The sequence below is a fragment of the Meleagris gallopavo genome, chromosome 15 (genome assembly GCF_000146605.3).
Source record: "Meleagris gallopavo isolate NT-WF06-2002-E0010 breed Aviagen turkey brand Nicholas breeding stock chromosome 15, Turkey_5.1, whole genome shotgun sequence".
Classification (NCBI taxonomy): Eukaryota; Metazoa; Chordata; class Aves; order Galliformes; family Phasianidae; genus Meleagris; species Meleagris gallopavo.
In genome coordinates, this window is record NC_015025.2 from 944,845 (window position 1) to 955,385 (window position 10,541).

The 10,541-nt window shown below is 38.1% G+C and overlaps 2 protein-coding genes across 2 annotated transcripts in view; both read left to right on the forward strand.

Moving 5' to 3' along the window:
* The first annotated feature begins 1,760 nt into the window (after nt 1-1,760).
* LOC100549531 (ankyrin repeat and KH domain-containing protein 1) lies at nt 1,761-10,150 on the forward strand. The gene is made up of 11 exons (XM_019620296.2): nt 1,761-1,923; nt 2,063-2,174; nt 3,117-3,262; nt 3,457-3,599; nt 4,415-4,628; nt 5,889-6,064; nt 6,723-6,885; nt 7,673-7,768; nt 8,024-8,140; nt 9,162-9,335; nt 9,672-10,150. Exons 1-10 carry the CDS (start codon nt 1,894-1,896, stop codon nt 9,291-9,293), a joined length of 1,329 nt encoding a protein of 442 aa, XP_019475841.2. The 5' UTR covers nt 1,761-1,893; the 3' UTR covers nt 9,294-9,335; nt 9,672-10,150.
* LOC109370010 (protocadherin gamma-A8-like) overlaps nt 9,306-10,541 on the forward strand; it is a 45,137-nt gene continuing 43,901 nt past the window's right edge. The window contains exon 1 of the mRNA XM_019620297.2: nt 9,306-9,335. Within this exon, the coding sequence (XP_019475842.2) occupies nt 9,306-9,335 (30 nt within the window). The remainder of the gene's footprint in view (nt 9,336-10,541) is intronic.

The window sequence follows — 10,541 nt, forward strand, 5'->3', positions numbered from 1 at the left end:
TTTTGAAAGGAATAGTCTTCAGAAATCTGAGTAATATCTGAATGCACATCAGTGTGTTGAGGGGGAAAATAATCATATTACGTGAATTTTTTTCTCATCTGCTTCTCTAAGTGGTAATCCATGGTAAGCAGATGAAGTGTGGGAACTTTGAAACTTAAAACACAAATCTGATTTCTTCATGAAGGCTGTAAGGTGAAGCAAAAGTCAATTTGGCCTTCAGATAAGAATACTCTGTTGTTGAAATGTGGTGGCCCAATGCTAATGCTTGTTTACAACTGTAGACCAAGGAGAGCACTTTAGTGACTTCTGGAAAATGCAGTGGAAAACTGTCACCTCAAAGTCTGTATGTCCCACCCCCTGTTCATTCATTCATCCATCCATGTGCTATTGCTCTCTCCCCAGCTAAACTGACCCACCTAAAACTTGCTCCTATCTGTATTTCCTTTGTCACATACAGTCAAATACGAGTAGGCTTCATTAGTGGTATTAGTCACGTTGAAGATTTCTCTGAGATCTTTCCATCTGCACTGTTTATGTTTATGAATAATTGCCAGTGTGTGTGTTGTTAATGGCATTGGGAAGGCTGAACTATTTAATCACAGCTGTACTGAAAGGTTTGTAGGCAATACATAGATTTGAGTTAACCCTTCACCTCCCCTTGTCACTTGAAGTATTTGGACAAAAGCAAGACTCTGCTGCTTATTTCTTACCTGAAGTTAATGTTCTCCATAAGTTGCTTGCTTCAGGAATACTGCAATGCATTACATACTTAGAAATAATTAAAACTAATTAAATATTCAATCTCAAAAGACTGCACAGTGTAGGAACTGGCATTCCAGCAGTAAAAGTTACTTGTTAAATACAGCTGTTTTGCAGGACTTTTTGTAGAGTGCATCAATAGTTGGTGCATTAGACCTTCCTGGCAAGTGACCCCAGCTGAGATGAGAGCCTTTGGTTTGAGTTCCCCTCAGATGCTTTCACTGGTTTAACAAGGGCAGACTAAGGCCTTATCCCCATGCATACGTATTGCAGGGGTCATCTCTGCTTGATCTGTTCAGTTTTTACATTACTTATTTTAAAGGTAAGAGCTGAAAAGCCTGTTTCTCAAGTTCTTAATTATTTTTTAAATTTAAGAATTAAGTTGCACTACCAAAATACTTGTGTCCCTGAACTGAGATGTACCTTCAGGATGAAATCTTTCAAAGGCTATGACCAATCAGAAATAAATCCTAGGGAGCACATGGCTTTCAACTTTCTTTTCCTTCCCCTCTCCCCTCCCTCCAACTCTCTCTTCTGCCTTTCTTTAGTTGTTGTAGCTCACAGGTGTAAGTGGCTGTCAACTCTTCCTGCTTTAAAAACTTTCTCTGAAAACCTTCCAGTGAAAAAGTTCTGAATTCCAGATTGATACTTCATTTTTGAATGTTAGGTTTGTATTTTGTTGATAAATTATTCATCTGCTTAGATTTAGTGTATGATTCATCATTAGTGGTGAAGATAGAATTTTAAAAGAGTAACTAAATTTCATAATTTATAATGTTTCTAATGTGACTAATAAAATTATTTTTCTAAGTTAACACAGTTTGGAGATAATACTTATTTAATTGCTGAAAAACTTCTTTAAGCAAGATACCAACATGTTTGTTATTAGAAACTCTTAATTTGTTTTCCTCCATTTCTGTTTTGGCTTCGGAGTGTTGCAGTTTTACAGGACTAAATCTTTCTCATATAAAATGTAGAATCTCTAAGAGTGGGCTAATAATGCATTGTTGCTTTCCAGCTGTGAATAGCAGAGTGCCCAGCAGCTCCACTGGCTCCTTGCACACTACAGAATCCCCTACTCCTGAGCCCTGCTCACAGGCATCAAGCAACGTGGTGTCACAGTCAGTGCTCCCTATGTATCCTTCAGTTGACATCGATGCTCATGTGAGTAATTTCAATTAGCTCTGACTAGATTTTCTTTTTGATAAGTTCTGAAAAGAAAAATAATAATCTAGTAGCATTAAAAATACTAAAGTTCTCTTAAAGTATCTTTTGAATATTTTCTTCTTTCTCAACCATGCAGACTGAAAGCAATCACGACACCGCTCTGACCCTTGCATGTGCAGGAGGTCACGAAGAACTTGTTTCTGTACTAATTGCACGTGGTGCCAATATTGAACACAGAGATAAGAAGGGTAAGCTGAAATAGTAAAAGTTTGCTTTAGAACTACAACTACATGATGTTTCAAATAGAGATTTGGGAGCTTTTGCTCTGAAAGTGTACAAAGCTTGCGGAGATGTAGAGTTCTAGGACGTATGTGGAAATGTATACACCACGTAGTGATACTGTACGGCTTTCTATCCATATTTTTGAAATGAAGTTCATCTATCTGAATGGCATATTTCTGAAATACAAAGCACTTCTATCGTTACAGTTAATCCACCACAAAATACCTTAGTATCCTGGGTAGAGTTTCTAGTTTGCTCAGGGATGTGATTTAGTGGTGGGCTGTTAGAGTGATACGGTCAGGTTGCAGTTGGACTTGATGATCTTGAAGGTCTTTTCCAACCTCTGCAATTCTGTGATTCTATGATTGGAGTAAATATCGAATCTCAGCTGACAAGGCTAATGGTGGAGTAGGAATCAGGCTGCCTATCATGTCATTCCCAATAGTCACATTCTGCAAAATCTTATCCCTTGGAGCTGAGAGAACAGAATCATTCATGTTTCTCTCCCCAGAGGTCACGCTAGCCACTGGAAATAAGCAATGTGCGCAGTGAATGTGTATTATCTTCTTGGAACTTCAATAGGAATTAAGTGGAAAGCAGTGACTTGTCTAAAGACTTGAACTGGTCAGAGCTTAATCCATATTGGTCAGTGCAGTACTGTTCATGTTGTTGTTTTTTTTTTTTTGATGAACCTTTAAATGTAGCTGGCAGGAGTCATGCCTTATATGTCTCCAAGTGTCAGGGTCAGGAGGGGGCTAGGAGAGTGTCTGATAGTGTTGGGCATTACTCAGAAAATACTCAATCCAAGAAAGACATAGCTGAGCAATAAAAATCACTGTAAATTGCATATTTCTGTTTAAAATTTTGAGATATTCCAGTTTATTTTTAACATGATCTTTTTTTACTAGGTTTTACGCCTTTGATTCTTGCTGCAACTGCTGGACACATTGGTGTAGTGGAAATTCTTTTAGACAAAGGTGGGGATATAGAAGCGCAATCTGAGCGCACAAAGGATACTCCGCTTTCTTTGGCATGCTCTGGTGGACGCCAAGAGGTACAGACATATTTGTCCTTGATGAATTTGACTTTTTTGGTAGTTTTTTTTATGTACAAGTTGTTTTTTTTTATTTTGATAGTGTAGTAAATCTTTTTTTTTTCTAAAAGCTTTTTTTAAGTTGAATAAGTGCAGGTAGTTTTAGTCTCCTCCCAAGAGGAAAGGGCATTTATTTTCTACATTGGTCCTTTCAGGTTGTTGATTTGCTGTTGGCCCGGGGAGCAAACAAAGAGCATAGGAATGTGTCTGACTATACACCATTAAGCCTCGCTGCATCTGGTGGATATGTCAATATCATCAAGATTCTTCTCAATGCTGGGGCAGAAATTAATTCAAGGTAACATACCTCAGATGAACCATATGTGGGACAGATGTTTTGTTGTTGTCTTTAACTCTACTGAGTCATATATTGGAATGTGTAGTTCTTTCAGAGCTCCTTTTAGCCTTTCTACAGTATTGATGTTATTATTTATGTTAGCGTTACCTTAATTAATGCTTTTAAGTTACCTTTAACTACCACAGACAAACTTCATCTGCCTTAGATATAAGTGTTAAGCAATGCTGTAGTCTGCAAATCTGTTCCTTCTCTCTCCTTATCTTCTCCTTATCTTTCTTATCCTTCTGTGACCTGGAAGTCAAATGCAGTTTTCAGTAGAACCGAGCAAAGGAGCCAGCCAAAGCCCAGGGCAGCTATTTGTACTTGTTTGAAAACTTTCAACAGAAGGACCAAATATATTTTAGCTATTTCTCTCAAACCTCCTCTTTATTAGTTGTAGGAAAAGTAATGTTCTTTCAGTCACTAGAAAAACTTTAACTGTATCTGCATATTAGAAGCATGTGTTCCTGAATCAGATGCAGCCTTGATTATATGTAGATCAATACTTGTGTGTTCTTCAGCTATTTGAGCATCTAAAAGCTGAAAGACATTTTACTTGTTCATAGATTTTAGTTAGCTATCTGTTGCATGTGGTTACTCTGCTGGTTTCTGATAAGCAATTCAAAATTGCTGGAATTACAGGCAAGTGGCTGTGTTTGTATATATTAATGTTCATTTTTGGCTTCCCATGAAACATTTTGTTCCTCTTAGATACACCTGCATTTCTCAGAGCATTCACTAGTTCTGGGAACTGCAGTTTGTTTCTTTCTCACTAGGACTGGGAGTAAGCTAGGTATTTCTCCTCTGATGTTGGCTGCTATGAATGGCCACGTACCTGCCGTGAAGCTGTTGCTCGATATGGGTTCTGATATTAATGCCCAGATTGAGACCAATCGGAACACAGCCCTCACCTTGGCCTGCTTCCAAGGCCGAGCAGAGGTGGTCAGTCTGCTGTTGGACAGGAAGGCCAATGTTGAGCACAGGGCAAAAGTGAGTATTTGAACTGCTTTTCCATATAATTTACTTCAACAAGTGCGTTTCTCTCAGAAGTTATTTCTTCAAATTATCCTATTACTCTTCTAGCATTCATCCTTCTCTTTTTCAGTGGTTCAGAGGCAAATTAGAAGTGAAGGGAGGTGAATGTTTAACAGTATGTTTTTGTTTTCTTTAAAGGTATTTGAACACACTGTGTGCTGATGAAAAATTAAATTTTAGAATCTGCGTTGCCCCTCTTGATATGCAAATCTTAATGCAGGAGAGAAGAATCTGAGGATTTATTGAATGTTCTGAAATTTTTTTGTTTGCTTTGTTTAAGAATACTGCAAGCCTTAAGGAAGATGCATTGTTTGCATTGGGGAAAAGCTGATTGTTTCTTCCAATTTAATAATGAAACAGATTGCCTCTGTAGTACTGGGAAACTTTGCAGGTTTAAGATTGGTACTGATATTCGCCAACAGTCATAAAAACGTCTAGACTGGAAGAGAGTTGTGCTGCTATAGCGATGCTCATTTATCACAGATTGCTTTGTCCACATGAACAGGAGTAATACAATCAAACCTTATAAAGCTTTTATGTTAGTCTAGAACCAATGGCTTCGGTATTGTGACTCTCTGCACCTCTGAAACACTCCATAGGTTCCACGTGTTGTCACTCTGGGTCAGCTTTGTTTCTCCTGCAATAAAACAAGCTTAAATCTTGTGTGGACTGCCAGACCAATTTCCCAAGCATAGAAGAATGTTTGGTAACTCCTAAGGCTGCTGAAGTAATTGCTGTCTGCCTGCTTCTGGAATGACGGAAAAAGGGATATGGATAAAAGCCAGCTCTTCTGGCTTTGGTTGGGCATGTTGGGAGCTAGTATTAATTTAATGGTCTGGTCAGGCAACTGAGTTCACTCAACATCAGCCTCAGTACTGAGGAAGGATAGATATAAAGCGTGTAAAACCAGTCTGGGGACATTTTCATAGGAACAGTTGTCTTCATTTGGATCTGTTCTAATCTTTCGTTTAGAGATTCTTTTGAAAACTTTTGTTTTTGCTGTTGAGATGGGTATGCAGTGGTAGTCAGTAGTTTGTCAAAGTTTGTATAAATGCAGTGCCAAGAGTTTTTTGAGACTGCTTCAGGTTAGGCTCCTTAACTTAGATATAAGCAGCTAAGTAAACAAATCTGATTTCTGTGTGTGGCAATTGTATATAGTTTATTCAAAGTATATTGTATGAATTTCACATCATGTAATTCCTTCTCTTTGCACAGACTGGTCTCACGCCGCTGATGGAAGCTGCTTCAGGAGGATATGCAGAGGTTGGAAGGGTTCTCCTTGATAAAGGAGCAGATGTTAATGCTCCACCTGTGCCTTCCTCAAGAGATACCGCTTTAACAATTGCAGCAGATAAGGGTCACTACAAGTTCTGTGAGCTGCTGATTAATCGGTAAATTATTTTTTTTCAATAGCAGGCCATGTATTCTGTAGCTATGTTCCTCTGTGGCAAGGGTACTCTTGTTCATGCTGCTTCTTGCATCTTAGAGCAAAGGGAATGGGAATCTTTGGAAGTAGCATGTTGCATCTGCTCCCTACTCTTTCAGTGTTACCATGGAGTATCCTGCTACTCCAGTATTAATTAAGCTCAGCAGACAGCTGAGATCAGAGGTAAGCAAACAGTGTCTGATTTGGCAGCTTTGCGTATTAATCCAGAAATTTCCATGATCGTTGTCCCTCTGTCACTTATGAGGCAAAGCCTGGAAATAACTCTTGGCTCTTCAAGCGTAACCCTACATGCAACTAAGATCTCAAGGGGCTGTTCTGTTGTGTGGATAGTCACAATGTTAATGACAAGGTAAGGGGAGCTTAGATTGCTAGCTGTGTAACTGTGATGCAGTAGTCTGCATTTAATGGGCCTTTGTTGCTGGGAAGCGAGAGGGAGGGAGTCTTAATCCTTGTGTTACTGTGATTTAAAGAGCAGATTTCAAGGACACAATTTCTCTAGCCACTAGGTTTCAATAATTAAAGTTGTGTATCTAATTGTATTCTGATATTTTGTTATCCTATCTTTACTCATGTCTTATTTGATTACACTTGTACTCTTTTAGAGGAGCGCATATTGATGTTCGTAACAAGAAAGGAAATACACCTCTTTGGTTGGCAGCTAATGGTGGTCACTATGATGTAGTTCAGTTGCTTGTGCAGGCAGGAGCAGATGTGGATGCAGCAGATAATCGGAAAATAACACCTCTCATGTCAGCATTCCGTAAGGTAGGACGCTAAGTTGGTTGTATGATTCAGTGTAAAATGTTTTCAAAAGAGAATTTCTCATTTGGTCTTAAATCTGGTTGATTTTTGGAAGAATCAACACAACAAAATTTCTGTTTTCATAAAATGTCTGCTTTAAAGTAAATCACAATCTGTGAATCCTCTAAAGAGAAGAACTAAAATGTATATCACACTGAACTCATTTTGGAGAGATGAAAACTGTCTATAAAACAAGTTAACTAACTCTGCAGAGAATTTATTAACTTTAATAAAATGTCAAACAAGTCTAGAGCTTTTCAGACAAATGAAACTACTAAGTATGCCATTACTGTCCTTCCACTGCTTGCTGATAATTACCTAGCCAACATTTAGCTGTTGTCTGTGTGGCTGCACAGTTACCCATGAGGTAGTGGATCCAGCAGCAGTTTGCTAGGATAATATTCAGGTGGCTCAATTTGTCAATCAGACTTGCGTTGCGTTAGCTCTGTGGAGTTGGCTGGCAAGAAAGTGAGCTGGGGGTGACAGATGGGGTTTAAACAGAGTGGTCTTGACTGCTAAAAATGTGAACAGACAGCTCTGCCTTTGAGCCCAGTTAGCTGCTCACGTTTAAAATGAAATATAAATGTACTGGACAAACATTAACCACTTTTCATTTCAAATAGTAGTTTACTAAAAATGTTTTTGTATATTTTCGGTCTTTTGTACTGAACCAAGAGATACCAAATTTGTATTTTGATGATGAATGTTATCAGTTGCATACCAGAGACCAGGATTTTCTTTGATGTTCTAGGGCCATGTGAAGGTAGTTCAGTTCCTAGTGAAAGAAGTTAACCAGTTTCCATCGGACATTGAATGCATGCGATATATAGCGACTATAACTGACAAGGTGAGTGTAACTGTGAGGGAAAAGTCCCTGTATATTATTTTCAGCAAAAGTATGTATGGGAAATTCTCAGTTATTCAGAAAGTGAATATGTATGTTTGATTCAGAGTGCTTTTTTCATATCTTTTTAATATGAAACTTAAAATTAGCATTTAGAGTCTGAACTATTTTGTATGTTAACAAATGCATGTTTTGTAGAGCAAGCATCTCTCCCTTAATTCTAGTCTATTACAGATGTAATAAAGTTTTGCATTCCAGGACCTGTTGAAAAAGTGTCACCAGTGTGTGGAAACAATTGTGAAAGCTAAAGACCAGCAGGCTGCAGAGGCAAATAAGAATGCAACTATATTGCTGAAGGAGCTAGACCTGGAAAAAGTGAGTGGAGAACTGTGGCCATCTAGCTTAATGCCTAAAACTGTGATTTAGGGGCAGTATTTCTTCACGTTGTGACTGTATCTACTTTCCGTAAGAGTACATACTGAGGATATAGAACTGTTACTTCTAGCTAGACACTCAACTGTCCTTTTTATTGTGACTAGTTGCTTTCTTGCATTACTTCAGCACAGATAAAGAGCCTGAATAAGGGAGATCTTCAGTCTCAGTGGTGTCATGCATAGTATGTTGTACATAGTGTGAAACGTAGTCCATAACTGTTTAATGGGCCAGTGCTCAGTTTTACAAACTACACAAAAAAGAAGCTGCCACATGAGCTAAAGTGAACTGAAAAGGTGGTGTGGGAAGTGAAGCGTTTCCTCACTGAGAATACTAAGTGTCCCAGACTACTGCAGAGAAGTGATCTGCAATGAACATTCTAAGTGAAGGCTCTTGGAATTGTTGATGAACAACTCATACAGTGTTTAATCAAAGAGGGAAGATTTGGACAAGTTTTGTGTGTGTTTTCATCTTCCAGGTTGTGAACTCATGAACAGTCTGTCAGTTGCTATGCAAAGCTACATTATAGTACTGCTGTTGTGACTAATCTCATACTAAAAAATGTGGTTGAAATGAGAAAGTGAGACCAGTTAATTCTGTAATGTACTGTAGGATAGTTTTTAAAGTCAAAACTGTTAATCTCATCAATACTTTTGCAACATTGTTTTTGTTAAAGGACTGAGATAATGAGGGATCTTACTGGCTTTTTCAGTAAAATTGTTTTTATAGTGTCTCTCACTTGGTTGTATTTATTGTTGTTCTTTGGAAATTTTTGGAACCACTCAGTCCTGTTGTTTCATAATGTCTGTTGGGTTTCTGCATAATGCTTCAGTTTGTGACAAAATCATCCTAGTTCACCATGCTCCCTTCTCTTTTATCCCCTGCCCCAATTTGTAGGAGAGATTGGAATTACAATTTAGTCTTTGTGATCATATTTAAATATGAATCCTTTTCTTCTACATAGTCAAGAGAGGAAAGCAGAAAACAAGCTCTTGCAGCTAAGAGGGAGAAAAGAAAGGAAAAGAGAAAGAAGAAGAAAGAGGAACAAAAAGAAAACAAGAAGAAGATGAAGAAAATAAGCCTAAAGAAACTCTAGAACTACACGAAGATGATGATGAGGAAGAAAATGATGATGAAGGTAAAGAATGAGTATTTATATGTGAAAAATGCAGTTCTGGAGTTGCCTTTTTAAAAGCACCTAGGTAAGGTAATCTGTTAGTACCAAAGCAGCCAGCTTACTATGATGATGTTGTATAGTTTCTGCCCTGGTTCTTACCTGCTGTTAAAGTGTGAAAGTGCTGTGTTGATGGTAAATCTTTGTTTCTTCTTTGTTCCCAGAACTTCTTCCTTCTCGGTTATTTTACAACTGCATATAGTGGAAATAGACTTGACAGCTCAGCAAGAGCATAATCTCGGTTGAAGTGTCCTCAGTCGGAGGCATTGATTTATATATTTTGTTTTTTTTTTTTTCCAGCGGAGCAAGAAGTTCCTATAGAGCCTCCTAGCGCAACTACTACAACTACAATTGGGATTTCTGCAACTTCAGCTACTTTCACCAATGCCTTTGGGAAGAAGAGAGCTAATGTGGTGACTACTCCCAGCACAAATAGAAAAAATAAGAAAAATAAAACAAAAGAGACTCCTCAGAATATGCAGATAATTTTGCCAGATCAGCATATATCTCTAGCACAGCAGAAAGCAGATAAGAATAAAATAAATGGAGAGCCAAGAGGTGGTGGTGCAAGTGGAAATAGTGATTCAGATAATTTGGATAGCACAGACTGCAATAGTGAAAGTAGCAGTGGAGGTAAAAGTCAGGAGCTGAACTTCACGATGGATACAAATTCCTCTGAGCGGCGCTATGCCTCATTGCTTATTCCTTCTCAGGAAGAAAAAACGAGCACTTCAGCTTCAAAAACACCAACAAGGTGAGACTTCAGTGTTATTTCCCTATTTCTTTAGTGTTTTGCCTGTGCTGATGTAAATTTTCTGTAGCTCGGGCATTACACCAGCTAGAGCATTCTTGTGATCAGAGAGAGTGAGCTTGCTTGCTTGTTAAATTACGTTGTCTGGTTTGTTGAATGCAGCTTTGTCAAAACACTAGAGATAAAATTCTTGTTATTGCTGACTAGTTTAAACTACTCTAGCAGAACAGACAGTTAAGTCTCTGCTCTCTTTTAATAACTATGCTAAACTCTGAACTTACTAGAGTAGATTTTAGAGTAAACTCGTAGGGAATTTAAAAAGTAAAAGCCAGTCTTATTTATAATATAATCACAAGTTGTCATTACCCTGTGATTGTTTTCTGATTTCATCATTAACTCCTTTGAATTGCCTTCTTTTT

What these genes read in the sequence shown, in the direction of transcription:
- LOC100549531 (XM_019620296.2), top strand. Translation starts at nt 1,894, where the DNA reads ATGTATCCTTCAGTTGACATCGATGCTCAT. An exon ending in TGTGAGCTGCTGATTAATCG is followed by an intron (nt 6,065 to 6,722) that starts GTAAATTATTTT and finishes GTACTCTTTTAG; the next exon opens with AGGAGCGCATATTGATGTTC. An exon ending in TAGCGACTATAACTGACAAG is followed by an intron (nt 7,769 to 8,023) that starts GTGAGTGTAACT and finishes TTTGCATTCCAG; the next exon opens with GACCTGTTGAAAAAGTGTCA.